A 21,146-nucleotide genomic window follows, 5' to 3' on the forward strand; every position below is an offset into this window, starting at 1 on the left:
AGTTGCAGAAGTTACAGGAGAATGTAGGCTACTTTCATGCAACCTCCAGGTCCTCCGGAAGTCACTTAGGAGGATCCTGCTCACATTTGATCTTTGGAGCTTCCAAAAAAATGAGTGAGAACAGTTCATGCGTACCTGATTTTTTTGGAAGCTGCAAAACCATGAAGCTTCCAGGTCTCCTGCGATCCAGAGCTGCCTCAGATAGGTAATTCTTTTCTAAGAAAAAAAACAAATTAAAAATTCTTTACAATTATGTTACGTTTTTAAATTATTATTTATTTATTAAAATTATATGTTGCCAGTCTTACTATCTGAAACAATAGCAATAAGGTTTAGACTTTATTAAAATTATATGTTGCCTACCACATTATCTTAAGCAATAGCAGCAAGCAATAGCCCTTAAACTTATATTCTACCTTATAGCGTTGTGCAGCATTCTATAAATGGTTTGCAGAGTCAGCCTATTGCCTTCAACAGTCTGGGTCGTCATTTTACTGGCCTTGAAAGGCTGGAAGACTGAGTCAGCCTCGAGCCAACGAAAATTGAACACCTGGCAGTGGGCAGAGTTAGCCTGCAATATTGCATACTAACCACTGCACTATCAGGCTCATATACTTTTTATGACTCTTTTTATGAATTGTCTCTTTTCTCCATGTATCTATTTGTGTGTGCATATGCACGTGTGTGTATGTGTGTGCTACAGCAGCACAGTCAAGTTAGGCATTTTCCGAATTTTTGACATGTCAGCTCGAAAGGTTCATCGTCCACTGGTGTTGCTTAATTTTTTAGATAAGGTAATTGCTCATTAGATTTGAATCGTTGTCTGATATAGTAGAATGGGAAAAAATGGGTAGTGTAAAATTTGTTGAATTCACATTCAGCAGAAAGCAGAGATCCATATAATGATGATCTATTATTACCATCCATATAATAATTATTTAAGTAATATAATGAAATACTTCAATGAACCGTCATTTACTTTTAGCTCTTTGTTTGGCAAAGCCAAGGGGAAAAAAAGTAAATATCCTGGCAGTTTGTTTCCTTTTATTCCAATAGGGTGAAGTTGGCATTGCAGCCAGGGTCACCTTTGAAATTCTTGTTGGTGATAATGCTGAATCTCGCCTCACAGTGAGCAATGACGGCACAACAGCCATCTGGTATGACTGGCGGAGGCTCCCTCCACCTTTTACTTTTCAGGAGAAAAAAAAAAGAGGAATACAGAATTTTTACTTTAATACTAGATCAGGTAAGTGTTATTTTTTTAAAGTCAAGTTTCATTCATTCATTCATTCATTCATTCATTCATTCATTCATTCATTCATTCATTCATTCATTTGTACACCGCCCTGCATTACACTCTGCAAACAACTCTGGGCAGTTCACAATTTAAATCATAAATATTAACAATAGTAAACGAAAACTAAGGGAATGAAAGACAAGAATGGTATGGTAGTGGCATCTTCTCTATGCATCCACCAGGGACCTCCAGCATCAAATCCCCAAACCAATTGACAGTCAGATTTTAACAATCTTCCAGAAGGCCAAAAGATTGCAGGCTCAAGTAGCAACATGTTCCAAAGAGGGTGTACCATAGCAGAAAAGGCATATTACTCTTAAACACCAAAACACTTTGATTCACGGGGTCTACAGCGTGCCGTTTCTGCTTTATTGAATGGGATGGGCCAGTTCTATTGAGGCAAGACTGTGCACTATTCCAGGGGCAGCCCAAACTGTTTATACTGGGGTACTTGGGTTCTCTGAATTTTTTCATGTTTGTGACTTAAAATGTTATTAAACCTTGATGAGCATCCTCTTGTGTTCCCAATGGGCAGTCTGAGGGAACAAGCAATCACAAAGTCCAGTGCTTTTTCCTTGTATTTCATAAACAATATAATATAGTGTGATATGTCAGGGTGAAAAAAAACCCCATTACCTTAAATAGCATTCCCAATAAAAAGTAAGTTGTTTAGGTTAAAGTTGGGACTCCCAAGCAGAATTGTCTATTTTTCTTTGTATTATTATCAAAGCCTTTAGAAGTACAGAAAGCTATGCAGTACAGTGTGTGATTATTATAATGTATATAATTTTAATGAATTTTAATGTTTTTATCGTACACACTCATTGCTTTCATTGGTTGGCTTTAACATTGTGAGGTATCATACAAAAAAGGGGAAAAGAGAGCTGATAATATCTTTACTGGAAAGCAATGAATTGTCTATTTTTCATTAATTTTTTATAGTTCCATTTTGTTTACTGCAACAATAACCTAAAGTTGTAAAGATGTTGATGAATTTGATTGCTCTATTTACCTTTTTATGTCCAAGATCCATCTTTTGCTTATGTAAAAAATAATGCAAATGAAACAAGCCCATAAAATTCTGCATTAATTTCTTTACATAGTAGCAATCTAATTTTACAAACTCATTTCTTATCATAAAACAATTTAACTTATGAGGTTTCTGCTAATTTAAATTCTTTTTGAAACATTTTAAGGATACTTGAATCTTGGGCTTATTATATTTAGGAGCACTCTTAAAACCTGGCTGATAAAGGAATTCCTGAGAGAAAAAATGTAATATAAAATAGAATTCTCATCTTTGAATTATGCTTTGGTGCATTGTTCTTGGTGGCCTTATTATTTTTCTTAGTAAATTTTGTTATTTTTAATATGTATTATTGTTTCTTCTTTTATTATATTGTGTTTGTATTTTAATTGGGGGTTTTTATGATTGGGGGGAAATAGGTAATGTCAATACAATGAACAAACTCAGGTGTCCTGTGAGAAAAAGTAACCCTCTTTCCTTCCCAGTATGTGCTTTCTGTTCCCACAGGTGTTATCCTACCTAGAGAAACCATACATTTTTCCTTCATCTTTAAATCATTGAGTGCAGGCATTTTCAATGAGTCCTGGGAGTTTAGTACTCATCCACAGTTATTAGGAGGAGCTATGCTACAAGTGACTCTTTGGGGTATTGCACTCTATGAAGATACTACAGTTAAACTCAGGGAGCATCTGGAGGTAACCAAACCTATTTTCATGAGATACTGTACATGGTTGAAGAAGTTCACGTTGCTCTAATTTCATATTGCTTCCAAGATTGGATGTTGTGGAAGATGAGTAGATTTACACTGCAAGTAATATTTAATTGGCTGTACAAAAAATGAACTTTTCAGTCAGGTTTCTATAGAGGGGTATGTGGAAGTATTACTAAATTACGATTCTGTATGTTAATACGAATCCTAGTTTCTGGGCATCCAAAATGGCAACTTCTTTGAGTTTAAATTACAACTACTATAAAGCCTGGTACAATGCAGTTTGTGATGGGGCAAAATTAATGAATTAACCAGGTTTTCTAGCTTAGTGTGTCATATGAACATGGTCTACATTTTATACATAGACAGGCAGTGTTCATATGACACATTAAGCTAAAAGCTCTTTGCTGTTATTTTTGCTTGAAATTTCAGAAAGGCTTAGAGGCTCGAGAAATTGCTGTTATGATAGAAGAAAATCTCGAAGAGTTACTCAATCGGGTTCGAACACCCACGCGAGTAAGATCCCCAGTTGATGCTTATGTCACTGAAGAAGAATTATTTTACAGGAAGAATCCAGAGGTATAGTTTGTCCTTTATAGGGAATGTGCGGGCTGCAGGTGGGGAGGGAGAATAAATAATAAGGACTGATATTGCTCAGAGCATTGGGAGCTAGTGAAGGAACAACCTTACCTTCTTTTTTAAAAAAATTAATTTTGATTTAAATTTTTTATGTAAGTAAAAGGAAAATACAAAAATATATGAAGACAAGAATAAAAAAAGAAAAGAAAAGTACAGCATACAGTTAAAGAGGAAAAACAATTGATTTTCACTCTATACAGCAGTTACAAATATACCCCGCTTCCTCTTTAACATTACAATAATCCCATCAGCTCCATATTCAATATTTTTTCAACCATCAAATCCATAAATCATTTCATTTTTTTCCCATTCTCAGCTAAAAGTCCATAAAAGGTTCCCAGCCTTTTAAAAAATATTTATTATCTTGTCCTTGATAAACCAGGTGAACTTTGCCATCCCTCTACTTCTGCCATCTTCACAATCTATTCTTTCATTGTGGGTATTCAGTATTTCTCCATCTTTGTGTATATGTTATTCTTGCTAATTTTCCATAATTCTTTTTTAATTGACTATTCCTAAATTCCAAAAAAGAGTTATCATTTCATCTCAATATTAATATTAATCTCTCTCCCCCTTCCCTCCTTCCCTCTTTCTCTTTTTCACAAATCCACTTGCATAGTATAAAGTCCCTTCATGCTTTTTGCATTTCTAAATATTGACTAGAAGTATTTTTATACATCTCTGATCATTTATTTGATGTCAGAGAAAATATCTTAAAACTTATCTCTTAAATTTTAACACAATCTGAATGTCACTTTCTTTATCCATATTCTTACTTGTGTATATAATATATGTAGTCCTTCACTAATAATGGTAATTGGACTGTAACTTCTGTTGCTAAGCGATGCAGTCGTATATGTTATGATGTTACACAACCACTTTGTTTAGAACCACAATTCCTGCAATCTCCCTTACCATTATTAACTAAATTCCACCTCGCCTTCTTAGGGAAGGATCCATTCCTCCTCAAGCCAGCCCAGACCCAAGCCTTGGTAAGATCACCTCCTCTACCTCTTCTTGAATTCCCTCTAGCTCCCTGTCTCCTGCCCATCTCTGCCTTTTTGGCTGCTCACATACCCCTGCTTCCTGCCAGGGGCCTTATTTTGTGCTGCCCTTTCTCACACTGATGCAGCTATGGTTTCTCTTGTTGGCTGCCTAGGATCTCTTTTTAAACATGCCAGCCAATTTTCTGGGGTGTTGGCTATTCCTGTCAGCTTAGTGTCATCTGCAAATTTCAGTTTTGAATTTGAGCAAAAAAAAATATACATCTTTTTTGCAATGAGATATTTATCATAGGTACACTATTGATTTCCAATTTCTGTCTTATATTATTCAATCCCCATTACTGTTTATATGAAACCACTGAAAATCAATTCCCTCTGCTGTTAATTTATTGACTTCATCTTGAGCTGTTATGTTAATGATTTCTCTTTGTCTGCTCTTTCTTTTTTATAAATTGCTTTCTGTGCTGAGACCAGTAAAATTATTTTTGGGCCCAATCTGGGTTACATTTATTCCACATCTTTAATATGGCACTTCTCATATAATGATTTTTGAAATCTACATTAACTTTATCATATCACAAAAACTCAGATTATACTCTTCTAATTCTAGCATTTTATTTTTCAGTAAAACCCACTCTTTCATTCAAATTAAATTTGCAGAATGCAAAATAAATTTAAAATCAGGCAAACTAGTCCTCTTCTTTCTTCTGCATCTTAAATAATTTTATATGTAATACTTAGTTTTTCACCTTGCCATATAAATCTAGATATGCATTTTGGCATCGCCATTTTTCAAAACAGGTATTGTTTGAAATTTAAAAAAATCATCCTAGATAACATTCATTTTTGCCACAAGAATTCTTCCAAACAATGATAATTGTAACTTTTGATCTTTCCTAATTGTAGTAAATTTCTATTAACATAGAGTCAGGGACTGGAATGAGAAGGGCTCAGTTGCGTGCCCCTTGTCACACTGACAAAGGAAATAGGCATCCTCAATCAGCAGGCAATTTGTGAGAACTTTTGTTGTACTGCCAGATTGGGACAACTTCTTTGGTCAAGGAGCATCCTAACTGGCCCTTGAGACAGGATTTCTAGATGTAGAAAGAAAGACCAAAACATAATTCAGGTCTGTTTTTAAAGCATATGAAGAAGCATATGTGTCAATTTAGCCATTAGGTTGCTGGTTTCCCCCTCCCACATTCCCAATTTCAGCTGGATTAATTGCTATGGGCACTGGGAAGAATTTTAGAAGAATCATATTCTTATACACAGCCATTTTCCTTTAGCTAGCAATATTTTTTTTTCTTTACAACAGATTACATACTAACTTTCCATGAGCATTTTTATGCCTTAAAATTGTCTTCATCTGTTTCCCCATCTTTCGTTGGCATTGTACCAATAGGCACAAATTCACCTATTTGCTCAATTTTTCTGTCATTTATACATATCTTGTATATGTTTTCTTTTGAGACATTAAATTTCAAATACAAAGTGTTTAGCTAATTTTGCTGTAAATATTAACAGGTTTTCACCTTTGTATCTTGAAAGTATTTTGCTTTGGGACTCATGTTTTACAATGCTGGGTATCTCTGTTCATGCTTGCTGAGTTTATTTATTTATATACTGCTCAAAAAAATAAAGGAAACACTCAAATAACACATCCTAGATCTGAATGAATGAAATATTCCCATTGAATATTTCATTTGCACAACTATTCCATTTGCACAACAGCATGTGAAATTGACTGTCAATCAGTGTTGCTTCCCAAGTGGACAGTTTGATTTCACAGAAGTTTGATTTACTTGAACTTATATTCTGTTTTTTAAGTGTTCCCTTTATTTTTTTGAGCAGAACTATGGATAGAGTAAAATAATGGATTATAAAACAGTATATATAAAAAACCCATTACTGTTAACATTTTGAGTTAAAAACACACTCTCAATATATATATACAGTGATCCCTCGATTTTCGCGATCTCGATCTTCGCGAAACGCTATATTGCGATTTTTCAAAAAATATTAATTAAAAATATTTTCCCACCCGATGACGTCACTCTCTTCCTTTCTCATCTTTCTTTCTCTCTCTCTTTCTCTATCTTGCTTCTTCCTCTCTCACACTCTCTTCCTCCCTCTCTCATCTCTTTCTTTCCTTCTCTCTCTTTCTCTATCTCTCCCCCTCTTGCTCTTGAGCGGCGCGTGGGCGGCGGGGAAGACCCAGGGAAGGTTCCTTCGGCCGCCCAGCAGCTGATCTGCTCGGCAGCGCCGCAGCAGCGAGGAACCGAAGATCCGGGTTTCCCCTTTGCGTGGGCGGCGGGGAAACCCGGATCTTCGGCTCCTCGCTGCTGCGGCGCTGCCGAGCAGATCAGCTGCTGGGCGGCCGAAGGAACCTTCCCTGGGTCTTCCCCGCCGCCCACGCAAAGGGGAAACCCCGATCTTCGGCTCCTCGCTGCTGCGGCGCTGCCGAGCAGATCAGCTGCTGGGCGGCGGAAGGAACCTTCCCTGGGTCTTCCCAGGTGCGGAAGTAAAAACACCATCTGCGCATGCGCGGCCATGGAAAAAAGGGCACGCATGCGCAGATGGTGTTTTTACTTCCGCACCACTATATCGCGAAAAATCGATTATCGCGAGGGGTCTTGGAACGGAACCCTCGCGATAATCGAGGGATCACTGTATATCATATGTTTTTTATATATTATATATATATATATAAAAATAAATAAAATAATTTAATTTAATTTTAAATATTTTAAATATTAATTTTAAAATGTAAAATTTAAATTTTAAAATTTAAAATTTATTTTTTTTTAAATTTAAATTTTAAATATTCAGCAAAAACATGTGATATATATATATATTTGTTTTCGTAGATTTTCACGGGTATATGTATGTAGATTGTTCTGAGTTTGGGTTTTGCCCCGTGTAATATTTTGAATGTCTATGCGACGTTTCGGTGAAATCACATTCACCATCATCAGGCTGAAGTTGTAAGCTTCATGCTGCTGTGAATATTCACAGCAGCACGAAGCTTACAACTTCAGCCTGATGATGGTGAATGTGATTTCACCGAAACGTCGCATAGACATTCAAAATTTTACACGGAGCAAAACCCAAACTCAGAACAATCTACATCTCTCTCTCTCTCTCTCTCTCTCTCTCTCTCTCTCTCTCTCTCTCTCTCTATCTATCTATCTCTTTAAGGAGACAAGATTAATTAACCCTGCTCAAAATTGGTTGACAAAGGGAGGGTTGTCATGGCACTAATCAACCAAGCAAATCTATACAGGGCCATAGACCCATATTTTAATCCCTTGTTCAGAAGTTAGGAAATTAGGAATCCACCTCATCCTCAGGGGAAGATATTCCATAAGGCAGGAGAATGCTGCCCTATCAGTTGGAGTTCTTTAACTCACAGAGTCTGCAATATAACATCCCAGCCTGACAAGGTGGAATCAGCTGATGTATTGGGACGAAGTCGATTCGATAGGTAGCCTGGCCTTATGCTATGTAGGTTTTTATAAGTCATAACCAACAACTTGAAATTAGAGTTCAGTGGGCCTTGTTCCTTTTCATTGGGACTTCAATTCAATTTCAATTCAATTTATTAGATTTGTATGCCGCCCCTCTCCGAAGACTTATTCCAGGGATGGATAATCCATAGACATGTATGTCCTTTTCATCCCATTTTTGTGGCCCAACAGCTTCCAGCAACACAGTATCAAAATTCATTGCTAAATTAATAAATACCATAATGGCTGTGAGAGTTAGATTTGGAAGATCTAAACCAAACAGCCTGCAATCAGACTCAGTAATAATTGTTATTATTAGAAGAACAACAATTAAGAGGTTTTTCTTGGCTCACCCATCCAAAAGCAGAAAAGTCATATCAGTCCATCATACCATCTTCATGTGAGATTCGACTTCTGCAAATGCGCAGAAGCTGAATCTCATGCCCCCCGTGTGCGCACCTGCACTCCCGACCTGTTCCGCTGGCGCCAGGAATTGGTGGCCCATCGCTGAACTGCACATATGCTAGTCCAGCCAACTGCTCCTTTTAAACATTTGCAGCATAAAGTAAAATTCTGAAGAACCATTTCTATGTACGTGTGCTTAGTGTAGAACTGGAAAATACCAAGAAACTTTATAATAGTAAAATAAAATGTGAAATACAATGACTGCCATAAAGTTGCTCTTCCTAGAATTACAGACTCAAATTATATGCTGAGATGTCTTAATATTTTTCCTACATATTGGTAAGAAAACATTTCTGACTTACAATGTACATAAAAAGTGTGCCTTTTACTCTGGGTAGGAAAGGTAAAAGAAGGGGTAATGCTAAAACACATTTCTAAATTGTGGATGGTAAAAAGGAAGTAGTGTTTATTTTAGAATTCTACCATACTTATTTTTAAAAGGTGTATGAATAGATATAGTAAGTCCTAGTGTAACAGGAAAGAATGCATTCAGAGTCCTAAAAAGAGAAATGGTAAAAGTTCCACCGCAGATGTTAAAGTCCCACTACTTCCCAATCACATAGATGAAAAGAATCAACCACCAAAGCACATCAATTTATTCTATAGTACTTTGTGGATATGGATACCTATTCTTGCTCGTTCCTTTATTAAATAAGTTTAAATTAAAAGAAAATAAACCAGTAAGAAACAAAACACAAGTGTTGGCTGAAGCATATTAACACCTGATGCTCCATGAAATTAACATAATAAACTGTTGCCAATGTATCTGATTTTTAAAAATAATAAATTAGTATACTCCCAGAGAATATATTCAGTCACTTTTTGTTTTTTATATATAGATTGAAGTATCAAGAAACATTCAAATTCAGAAAATTCAAAAAGAAGAAACTGATGAGAGTTTAATTTAGTTTATTTTAGTTTATTTAGATTTGTATGCTGCCCCTCTCCGAAGACTTGGGGCGGCTAACAACAATAAAAAACAATGTAACAAATCTAATATTAAAAAGTAATCTAAAAACCCCAATTTAAGAGACCAATCATACCAACAAACATACCATGTATAAATTCTATAAGCCTAGGGGGAAGGGAGAAAAAATTTTCAGTTCCCCCATGCCTGACGACAGAGGTGGGTTTTAAGGAGCTTGCGAAAGGCAAGGAGGGTGGGGGCAACTCTGATATCTGGGGGGAGCTGGTTCCAGAGGGTCGGGGCTGCCACAGAGAAGGCTCTTCTCCTGGGTCCCGCCAAATGACATTGTTTACTCGACGGGACCCGGAGAAAGCCAACTCTGTGGGACCTAACCGGTCGCTGGGATTCGTGCGGCAGAAGGCGGTCCCGGAGATATTCTGGTCCGATGCCATGAAGGGCTTTATAGGTCATAACCAACACTTTGAATTGTGACTGGAAACTGATCGGCAACCAATGCAGACTTTGGAGTGTTGGTGTGACATGGGCATACCTTGGGAAGCCCATGATTGCTCTCGCAGCTGCATTCTGCATGATCTGAAGTTTCCGAACGCTTTTCAAAGGTAGCCCCATGTAGAGAGCATTACAGTAGTCGAGCCTCGAGGTGATGAGGGCATGAGTGATAGGGCTGCAACTGGTGCACCAGATGAACTTGGGCAAACGCCCCACTCGCCACAGCTGAAAGATGTTTCTCTAATGTGAGCTGTGGATCGAGGAGGATGCCCAGGTTGCGGACCCTCTCTGAGGGGGTCAGTAATTCCTCCCCCAGGGTTATGGACGGACAGATGGCATTGTCCTTGGGAGGCAGAACCCACAGCCACTCCGTCTTATCTGGGTTGAGCTTGAGTCTGTTGACACCCATCCAGACCCCAACAGCCTCCAGGCACCGGCACATCACTTCCACTGCTTCATTGACTGGACATGGGGTGGAGATGTATAACTGGGTATCATCCGCATACTGATGATACCTCACCCCATGCCCCTGGATGATCTCACCCAGCGGTTTCATGTAGATATTAAATAGCAGGGGAGAGAGGATCGACCCCTGAGGCACCCCACAAGGGAATAACCTCGAGGTCGACCTCTGGTCCTCCACTAACACCGAGTGCGACTGACCAGAGAGGTAGGAGGAGAACCACTGGAGAACAGTGCCTCCCACTCCCAACCCCTCCAGTCGGCACAGAAGGATACCATGGTCGATGATATCGAAAGCCGCTGAGAGGTCAAGAAGCACCAGGACAGAGGACAAGCCCCTGTCCCGGGCCCGCCAGAGATCATCCATCAACGCGACCAAAGCAGTTTCCATGCTGTAGCCGGGCCTGAATCCAGACTGCCGGGGACCTAGATAATTGGCTTCTTCCAAGGACCGCTGGAGTTGGAGCGCCACTACCTTCTTGACAACCTTCCCCATAAAGGGAAGGTTGGAGACTGGACGGTAGTTATTAAGCACGGCTGGGTCCAGGGAAGGCTTCTTGAGGAGGGGGCGCACAAGCGCATCTTTATAGGGTGATGGAAAAGACCCCCTCCCCAAGGAAGCGTTGACAATCTCCTGGACCCAGCTCCGTGTCACCTCCCTGCTGGCCGAAACCAGCCAGTAGGGACATGGATCCAGTAAACAGGTGGCGGAACTCACAGCTCCAATGGCCCTGTCCACTTCATCAGATGTCACCAGATCAAACTCTTCCCAGACAGGTGGACAAGTACGTGCCCCAGTCACCTCGACTGACTCGTTGTCAGTTGACTCTGTTATCCAATTGGAGTCGAGGTCAGCCCGGATCCGAGTGATTTTATCAGCGAAAAACGTGTTAAAATCCTCGGCACTACTCTGCAAGGGCTCCCCAACTCCCCCCTGGCTAAGAAGGGAGCGGGTTACCCTAAACAGAGCGGCCGGGCGAGATTCCGCTGATGCAATCAAGGCGGCATGATACGCGCATCTTGCCGCCTTGAGCGCCACTTTGTAAGTCTTAATATGAGCTCTTACAAGTGCTTGATCGGATTCGGACTTACTCTTCCTCCATCGCTTCTCTAGACGTCTCTTCTGGCGTTTCAACTCCCGGAGATCCTTGTTGAACCATGGAGCTCTACGGGGTCTAGCGCCACGGAGAGGTCGCAATGGCGCAATTCGGTCCAGAGCCTCTGCTGCAGCCTTGTTCCAGGCCTCAGCCAGAGACTGCCGAGCTGTGAATGAGTGTATCTGGAATAACCCCAAGCACCATCTGAAAACTTTCTGGATCCATCAGGCGCCTGGGGCAGAACAACCTAATCGGTTCCGCCTCCCTGCGGGGAAGGATTGGAGCCAGGAAGTCAAGCCGCAGTAGAAAATGGTCCGACCATGACAAAGGCAATGCTTCTAAGCCCCTTAGTCTCAGACCATTACTCAGTTGCTCAGAGAGGAATACCATGTCGGGTGCGTGCCCTCCCTCGTGAGTCGGACCCTGTACTACTTGGGTCAGGTCCATGGCTGTCATGGTGGCCAGGAACTCCTGTGCCAGTCCAGAGGTTTCGCCGAGTGATGGCAGATTGAAGTCCCCCAAGACAATAAGTCTGGGGAACTCCACCGCCAACCCGGCTACCTCCTCGAGTAGCACAGGCAGGGCCTGTGACACGCAGCTGGGAGGCAGGTACGTGAGAAACAGGCCCACCTGAACTCCTAAGTCGAACTTCACAAGGAGGGACTCACAACCCGCAATCTCTGGAGCAATGAATCTACGCAGGCCAAGGCTCTCCCTGGCTATAATAGCCACTCCTCCCCCCCCTTCCCTGGGGTCGAGGCTGATGCCATATCTGAAACCCGGCTGGGCAAATTTCAGAGAGAGGCACTCCTCCCTCCGGGCCCAGCCAGGTTTCAGTTACACAAGCCAGGTTGGACTCCTCATCCAGGATTAAATCCCGGATGAGGAGAGCTTTATTTACCACCGACCTGGCATTGAGTAGTAGCAGCTTGAGCCCAGGGCCAGAATTACACTCATGACCAGTACCCAAGGTTGGGTTCACAGAGCCGGAACAAGGGATCAATATTAAGTAACGATCCCTCGTTCCCCTGGAACGGCTAGCTCTGTGGCCCCCGCCATACCTGCCTCTCCCCAGCAAGACCGGGATATTCTGACCCTCCGCCACCCCAGACATCGGTGCCCCCTCCCCTCCTGCCTCTCCAGTGTCAGGTAGACTAATTAAATCATTCATAGCATTTTCATTTGTTTCAAAAAAACTCCATATACATTCCTATTAATAATTAATCAATTAATCTAAACTAAAATACCAAATTGCATTAAGTTACTCTTAAAATCTTAAAGGAACATTAATTATTAAAATTGGTAAAGTGCAAAGTTCTAAAGTGCTAAAAAATATAGGAAATAATTAAAAATCAATTATCCATCAAATCAGCAATACTGACACCAGTTCTTAAAGGTGAGTTTTGGGGGGAAAATGTTCAGGGGAAAGATGTTCAGGGAGAAGTCCTAGCATATTGTTCTTCAGGTTTTTCAAGAGGATGTGTGGAAATTGGTTGATTCCTTATATGCCACTTTATTTGTCATCTCTCTCCTTACAGCTGCATTACAAACACCAAGTTGTAAAGGGACTTCATGAATTGTGGAATAAAGTTATGAATCCTCAACCTGTAGAGGTGTATGTAGAAGAAGGACCAAGAAAAAGCATGGCCAGTGAGTCTTCTCCATCCAAGAGTACGGCGGACTCTCAGAAGAGTCCTGAGGATATCCGTCAGAGTATTTCGCCTACTTCCATAACAAAGAGGCTTGGATTGGAAGAACTGCTAGATGAAACGAGTAAGATTGACATAGAAGAAGTGGCCCAAGTAGAGGAGCCCCTTCGTATGGAATGGAATCTTTCTGTTGCTGATTTTAGGCAGGTATGTGAATGAGGTTCCTTATTCCTCAGTCTGAAAATACTCAGAGAAAATCCCATCCTTGTGCTGATCCAATATTTTCTAATATGGAAAATGGCAAGATTTGAACCTTGTCCATAGGCATCTTTTTTCATTCAAGTAGTCTCCCTGTTGGTGAGTGTAGGAAGAGATACTTGCAAGCCTCACTAACTGTGCCTAATTTCACCAGCGATACTATTGACTGAAATAAAGGGAGGTTGGCGCATCTCTTTTGCTCAGGCTGCCACTTTATTATTTCAGGCATTATGATGTCAGACTGACTGTAAATATTTGTGGTTCTGCTTGTGTTTATGTGTGCATTTTAGAGAGAGAGAGAGTTTGATATTGATTTATATTTCGTTAGACGTTGCTGACAGTCCCTGAAGAAGAAGAACGGGAAGTTGCCCTAGCTCAGCTCAATAAAGCAGCGTTGGAACTTTGTATCACTCCCCTGACAACTCAGGAAGATCTCTTCTACCAGATATGGTATGGTGTACAGGAGTAGGCTGCTCCACCCAATGCTTTGCATACATAATATTGGCAGCAAAAAAATCTCAAAATGAACCCATTGTACAGTTGGTGAGCAAACAGACAGCAAGCAGGGTCGCTAACTGACCTCATTTATTTTCTCTAGATAGCTCAGAATAATATCCATTTGTTGTTTTGTTCCATCTTCCTTTATGACCTGACATCAACACATCAACCAATCAATCCATGGTTGCCACTTTAGGTTCTAAGATGACTGGCACTGATATTTTTTAAAGGGATTGGTTGGCCAATCAGATTCTCCCACTGGAATTTTTGTGTATAAAACTTGTTCACAAATTTCTTTTCCTTATATACTGCTCAAAAAAAAATAAAGGGAACACTTAAACAACACAATATAACTCCAAGTAAATCAAACTTCTGTGAAATCAAACTGTCCACTTAGGAAGCAACACTGATTGACTATAAATTTCACATGTTGTCAGCACATTCAACTTTGTACAGAACAAAGTATTCAGTGAAAATATTTTATTCATTCAGATCTAGGATGTATTCTTTGAGTGTTCTCTTTATTTATTTTTTTGAGCAGTGTATATGGATTATTACTTAAGGAACAGAGTGAATAATCTTATCTCATGCAACTGGTATCTATTTTTAATTATTCTGAAAACAAAAACTTTGTGCTAAAGATCGCACATATTTAGGAAATAGTGCCTTGGGAGAATAACTCAAAAATGTTTTACTTAAATTAGCCACAGCTCATGTAAATTTCAGTCTGCTTTGATTTATAGAAAGCCATAAAAAGCAATGATAGAATTTTGGCTTGCTATCTGTCCTTTGTCTCTCTTTTCAAAGAGAAATAAAATCAGATTTCTTTCCCATATTAGTTTCCAGTTGTGGAGGGAAGTAATTGATGGACTGGTGAACTGCTCGTTAGTGCTCAGGTCTCTGCTTGGTATGCCTGAGAAAGACATTTATGTTGAAACTGCTGCAGAAGATCTAGGTAAGTTTGCCCATCAATTCAACAGCTCTGACTCTAAGAAAATGTACAAGTAGGCAACATTAAGGATGGTGATCAGTCCCTGCTTGATTCAGGTATATCATCCCTCTTTCCTAAATTGCATTAAAACTTTTAGAATGGATTGGAATGGAATAGAACAGAACAGAACTTTAGTGGTGAAGTGTGATTGGACACGCAAGGAACATGTTTTGGTGCTTATGCTCTCAATGTACATAAAAGAAAAGATACATTAATCAAGAACCATGAGGTGTAACACTTAATGATAGTCTGGGTACAAATAAGTACAAATCATATTTGTATGCATTTGCTCCCATAAATTCTGTGCAGAACTCAAAAGTCAACTAGATCTAGGCGAAACAAACCTATACATAGATTACTATGCCGACTGCATCAAAAACAAGACCCGCAATCCACCCCATAACATCCAACCCACCATCCCTCAACAACAAAACAACATCCCACACACCACCAACCAAGATTAGGTAAGCGTACCCCTTACTTCCTCAATCCAATTCAATACTAATCCCAAATGTAAACTAATCAATGCAAGAAGTGTAGTTAACAAAATGTCTGTATTCTTCCTCCTACTAAATACTGACACGTTCAACATTATTTTTGTCTGTGAAACATGGCTAAATGCATCCCTCCCTGACTCTATCATCACAGCAAGAAACTACCTTGTCTTCTGGTCCGACTTTGAAACCCATAGCGGAGTAGTAGTAGCTATATTCTATAAAAACACACTAAACCTAAAAAATATCCAAGTTACGCATGATCTCACCCTTCCTGAAACCATCATCTGTGATCTGTCCTTGAATACCACACTTCGCTTTCTACAGAGCTGCAGACTATGAACTCACACATGCGAACAAGTTAATCTCCTGTCCATACCCCATTATCTTTCTTGGAGACCTCAATCTACCTTTCATTAACTGGATCCTAAATGAATGCATGACTGAACCCATCCATACAACCCTATATAATGCTGTTACCAATTTAGGGCTTGACCATCTACTAACGAACAATACTAGACTCAGCAACTGCCTTGACCTAATATTCTACAACAGCAAAAGCACAATTTATGAACTAAAAATAAAAGAACTGTTTTCCAACAATGACCACAGCATGATAGACTTCAGCCTCAATCTACACAATTGCAAGAATCACTTTAATAATGGGACACCCAAGTACAACTTTTAAAAAGCCAACTATGAACTCATAGACACCAACCTCTCAACCCTTGACTGGCAAACTCTACTCTCTGGCTGTAACACTCCCGATGATCTCTATAACATCTTCTTGCTCGAACTCAAAAGAACTATCAGACTACATGTACCACTAGTAACCACCATAACCAAGGAAAGCAAACTACCCATATCAAGCTACAATCCAAAAAAAATCCCTCTGGCAAAAAACCAAAACAGACTATGTAGTTAACTTCAAAAACCCCTACAAAAATATATGCCATCAAATAAAGACAGAATGCTCCAACTATCACAGCAAACAAGAGGAAAACCTTCTGTGCACACAATCCAACCGCGCCTTTTACAACTTTGTAAATAACAAACTCAAGGACTCGAGATCCCTCCCACCACTAAAAGGACGCAACAACAAAGAATGCTATGATGAAACAGTCAAAGCTAACCTCTTCAACACATTCTTTGTCTAAGTCTTTGTAAACAGCAATTGTTCATGCCCCTAGACTTACAACAAATACAACAATTTAGCAGAAATAGACTTTACTGAAGACAACGTTGAAAAAACATTGCACAGCCTAAAACCTTCTCTGTCAATTGGACCTGATGGACTGTATGCATACTTCCTAAAAAAGCTCTCCATAGCCAAAGCTGAACCACTAAGCATAATCTTTAAAAATCCTACAGGACCAGTTCCCTACCAAACCTATGGTCACTAGCCATGGTCATCCCGATCTTCAAAAAGGGAGATCACAGTCTAGTAAAAAACTACAGCCAATGTCTCTATCTTTCATCACATGCAAAGTCATGTAATCAATCCCTTACTCTCCAACAAGAAACTAACAACTTACTTTCAAACAAGCAATTTGGTTTCAGGAAAAAAAATTATCCTGCAATCTACAACTACTAAACTGCAAAAACATATGGACCTCAAAACTTGACCAGGGCAAAACAATACATGTAATTTATATAGACTTCTGTAAAGCCTTTGACTCAATAGTTCATGATAAACTACTTCTGAAAGTGAAATCCTATGGAATCTCTGGACCCCTACATGACTGGATAACTGCATTCCTGTCAGACAGACAACAAGTGGTCAAAATAGGGAGACAGACAACAAGTGGTCAAAATAGGGAGCGCCCTAATCCCATTCCTGTTAACAGCGGTGTACCCCAAGGCAGGACCAACACTCTTTATACTCTATACACTCTTTATACTTTATACTCTATATAAATGACCTTTGCAATCACATTACAGGCAACTGTGTTTTCTTCGTCGATGATGTAAAATTATTTAACACCACCGACAACACTGCTACCCTCCAAAAAGACCTTGACTCTTTATCAGAATGGTCAAACATCTGGCAACTCTAAATTTCAACCAAAAAATGTTCTGTTCTGCACATTGGCAAAAAGAATCAGATCACCAAATACAATCTGAATAAAGAAGACCTTGCAGATGACTCACTCTGTCAAAGATCTTGAAATATTCATATCAAATGACCTCAATATGACTTTAGCAACAGAGTGGTTAATGCCTGGAACTCACTACCTGACTCTGTGGTTTCATTATCAAAGCCCCAAAATGTTACCCTTAGACTTTTCACTGTTGACCTCACCCAATTCCTAAGAGGTCAGTAAGGGGCATGGATAAGCGCTCCAGCGTGCCTACTGTCATTGTGTAATTGTTCCCTCTTATCAGTACGCATCTTGTGAATATAAACAATATTATATCAATGTATATTACAAATATGTACTTGACTAAATAAATAAATAAAATAAAAATAAATATTAGGAACCAGTCAATATAAATTGTAAGGATATAAGCAACAACATTATAGTCATATAGTCATTAGTTGGAGGAGATGGGTGATGGGAACAATGAGAAAATTAATAGTAGTTTTACTAGTGTTTCCAGCTTACTGCTTACCAGAAGGTGGTTTCACTAATCACAAAAGTCAGTAAAATAATTGTCAATCCTAAATGGAATAAATTTATTTTGCTTATTTTTTGCAGCTGATGGAAAATCAGCTGTTGCAAAGGCTGTCAAAGATGATCGGAAAGTTCAGAAAGAAGATAAGAAAACTGCTTCTAAGGAAAAGGAAAAAGGAAAGGCAACCAAAGAGGTAGATATATGATTAGTACTTTCAAAATTAATATAGAAAATGAAGCTTGATCAGATAAAACTGCATTATGCAATCTATTTCAGGTTGAAGACTACATTTGGCCTGTGGGTGGTAAACAAAGAACTTCAATGCAAAAAATAAGCAAAATTGAATTGAAAAGTGGGTGGAAGCATGAAAAAACACTTTATTTGATTTCATTTGAATTTAATACACATTATATTAAATAGATTAAAGTATTAGTATGATTACTTTCAACGTATAATTCCAGTTTCCCTTTTCTCACATTAGAAATTACAGGGTAATAGCAATTTGGGGGTGACATTCTGGAGATATTAGATAAGGTTCTGAGAGTTCAGATTTCACATAGTTTTTATAGTCTTATAGGGTTTTTTTCATCTGAGTTAACCCTTTACTGAAGATACTTTTGGTTTCAGATATACACAGGGATGGGCTACTATCCGAAATGGCAGGAACGCCGTTCCATTGGTGGAAATGGAGCACGTAGGCTTGCTCCATTGTCGCCGGGATGCACATGCCATGCACGCGCAACCAGTGCAAAAATGGTGCAATTCCGGTAAAAATTACCAGGCTTTTTGCTTCTGCGCATGCACAAAAGCAAACAAATCGGCAATTTTTCCCCAAATCTCTCTGCCGCAAGGATGTACGCACGAGATTTTGGCTGCTGCACGTGCGCAACAGCCGAATCTTGCTGCGGTGCCTAAAGTGGCAGCTGGGACCAGCAACAACAGCAGCCTGTCCAAACTCTGGCTGCGTGTCCTGCTATCTGCTCTCCTGTGGCACAGGCACCCCTCAGCGCACAAGAGAGAGCACATAGCAAGCTGCATTGCTGGAGGTCAGGGTCTCCCCGCCTGCTCCCCGCGCCATGGCCCATCAACCTGCAGGAGATCGAGAGCAAGGTAAGGGCCATGGCACGGTGGAGGGGTGAGCGGACAGAGCTGCTGCTTGCGGTAGCACCAGGGGGCGACGGCCATGGCACGGCAGGGGTGGTGCGGCAGGAGCAGCGGAGGCTCACAGAGGCTTGCAGTGTGGTGGAGGGACGAGCCGATAGAGCTGCCGCTCGCAACAGAGCTGATAGGCCGCTAGTGGCAGCGGAGGGGGCTTGCAGCACGGTGAAGGGCCTCACAAACAGCTGCTCCCTCAGCTCACCCCTCCACTGCACCGCGAGCCCCTGCTACTGTCACTTGCGGCCTATCAGCTCTGTTGCGAGTGGCAGCTCCGTTGGCCCACCCCTCCACCGCACCGCCAGCACCCGCTACTCCCCGTGGTGCCACCATGAGCAGTCCTTAACTCGTTTTGCCAGTCATGTCAGAGCGACTGGCAGCTCTTCTGCCCATTTTCCGAGTCTTTTTGCTTCCGTGCATGCGTGGAAGCAAAACCCCCGGAAATCGTGCACGTGTTTTCACGTGAGATTCGGCTTCTGCGCATGTGCAGAAGTTGAAACTTGCGGTGGGCATGTGCGCATGCTCCCGGCCCATTCTAGTAGGACTGGGAATGGTAGCCTGCCACTGGATATACACCATGGTATTTAAAGTGATACAAATTAGATTGTTCTGATCTCCATTTGGTATAATTGCATCTTTTTTAGCAAGAACGCACAAATAGCCGAAAAGGCAAGGGAAAGGAAGAGAAGAAAGTAAGGACTCTCACAAAGGAAGCAAAGGATGCTATACCTTATTCAATAGAATCTTCAGAAGCAGAACTACAGTTACGCCGGGAACAAATCGATCCAATTGTGCAGGAAAAATACCGTGAAAAACTCTACGTTGAAGTAAGTTTGTATATACATGTTAAGTATTTTCAGGAAAATACTGAACCACAAAATGAAACACACAGTAAACTAAATAAAACTTATAGCAGCCCCAAATTTACAAGAGCAAGAAGCCTGAATGAGCAGTAAAGCCTTTATTTGATACCAAAAGATCACAGCTTCTTGGTGGTGGGCAAAAATCACTGGAAACATTTCAGTGATTATAACCCTTTGTTCAACTGGCTGTTCCCCTTGTCACGTGTTACATCAGAAGAGATAGCAGGATGCTTCATAGCAGATTGCTTCATAGCAGGGGTGAAATCCAGCAGGTTCTGAAAGGTTCTGCAGAACTGGTAGCGGAAATTTTGAGTAGTTTGGTGAACTGGCAAATGCCACCTCTGGCTGGATCCAGAGTGGGGAGGGAATGGGGATTTTGCAGTATCCTTCTCCAGCTATGTCCACAGAACCAGTAGTAAAAAAACTGAATTTCACCCCTGCTTCATGTAGTTATTAAATAGCATCGGCAAGACTAGAATCCTACAGTAGCCATATACTATATATGATTATTGAGAGGTTGAATATTAGTTTATCTGTAATTATTAATATTAGGCCACGCTCTGGAAATTCCTGTTGAGACAAAGTAAAACAGCCACTATCAAGTATTGCCTCCATGCAAACTTGGATGACTAATCTAAAAGGATAATGGTTGCTGAACCCAAACATTGCTCAGAAATAAGGCAAATGAATCATGTAATGCAGACATTGTACCAATATATTACAAAATAGGGAGTAATATAGTCACTCCTTCTGGCTATAGTTGTTTTAAACTGCCAGAGTTGCTTAAGATGGGCAGCCATATAAACCTTTTAAATAAATACAATATCCCCCTTTCTGTTTTCATTAAAAAAACAATGCTTCCTACAGTTAACTAGTATTTTATTATTAAATATTCCTAACTAAAATACATACCATATTTTTCGGTGTATAAGACGTACTGATGTATAAGACGCACCAAATTTTAGAGGAGGAAAACAAGGAAAAACATACCATATT

General features: G+C 40.2%; 1 protein-coding gene across 4 annotated transcripts in view; it reads left to right on the top strand.

Moving 5' to 3' along the window:
- MYCBPAP (MYCBP associated protein) overlaps nucleotides 1–21,146 on the top strand; it is a 43,442-nt gene that overhangs the window by 16,807 nt on the left and 5,489 nt on the right. For 3 of the 4 annotated variants that reach the window (XM_070739992.1, XM_070739993.1, XM_070739995.1), the window contains exons 11-18: nucleotides 1,057–1,246; nucleotides 2,832–3,019; nucleotides 3,466–3,612; nucleotides 13,165–13,482; nucleotides 13,862–13,983; nucleotides 14,871–14,986; nucleotides 18,216–18,325; nucleotides 19,932–20,114. In XM_070739992.1, the coding sequence (XP_070596093.1) occupies nucleotides 1,057–1,246; nucleotides 2,832–3,019; nucleotides 3,466–3,612; nucleotides 13,165–13,482; nucleotides 13,862–13,983; nucleotides 14,871–14,986; nucleotides 18,216–18,325; nucleotides 19,932–20,114 (1,374 nt within the window). Of the gene's footprint in view, nucleotides 1–1,056; nucleotides 1,247–2,831; nucleotides 3,020–3,465; nucleotides 3,613–13,164; nucleotides 13,483–13,861; nucleotides 13,984–14,870; nucleotides 14,987–18,215; nucleotides 18,326–19,931; nucleotides 20,115–21,146 lie in introns of those variants that run through there. The other variant, XM_070739996.1, reaches the window with a different exon arrangement.

Source organism: Erythrolamprus reginae, chromosome 2 (assembly GCF_031021105.1).
Source record: "Erythrolamprus reginae isolate rEryReg1 chromosome 2, rEryReg1.hap1, whole genome shotgun sequence".
Lineage (NCBI taxonomy): Eukaryota > Metazoa > Chordata > Lepidosauria > Squamata > Dipsadidae > Erythrolamprus > Erythrolamprus reginae.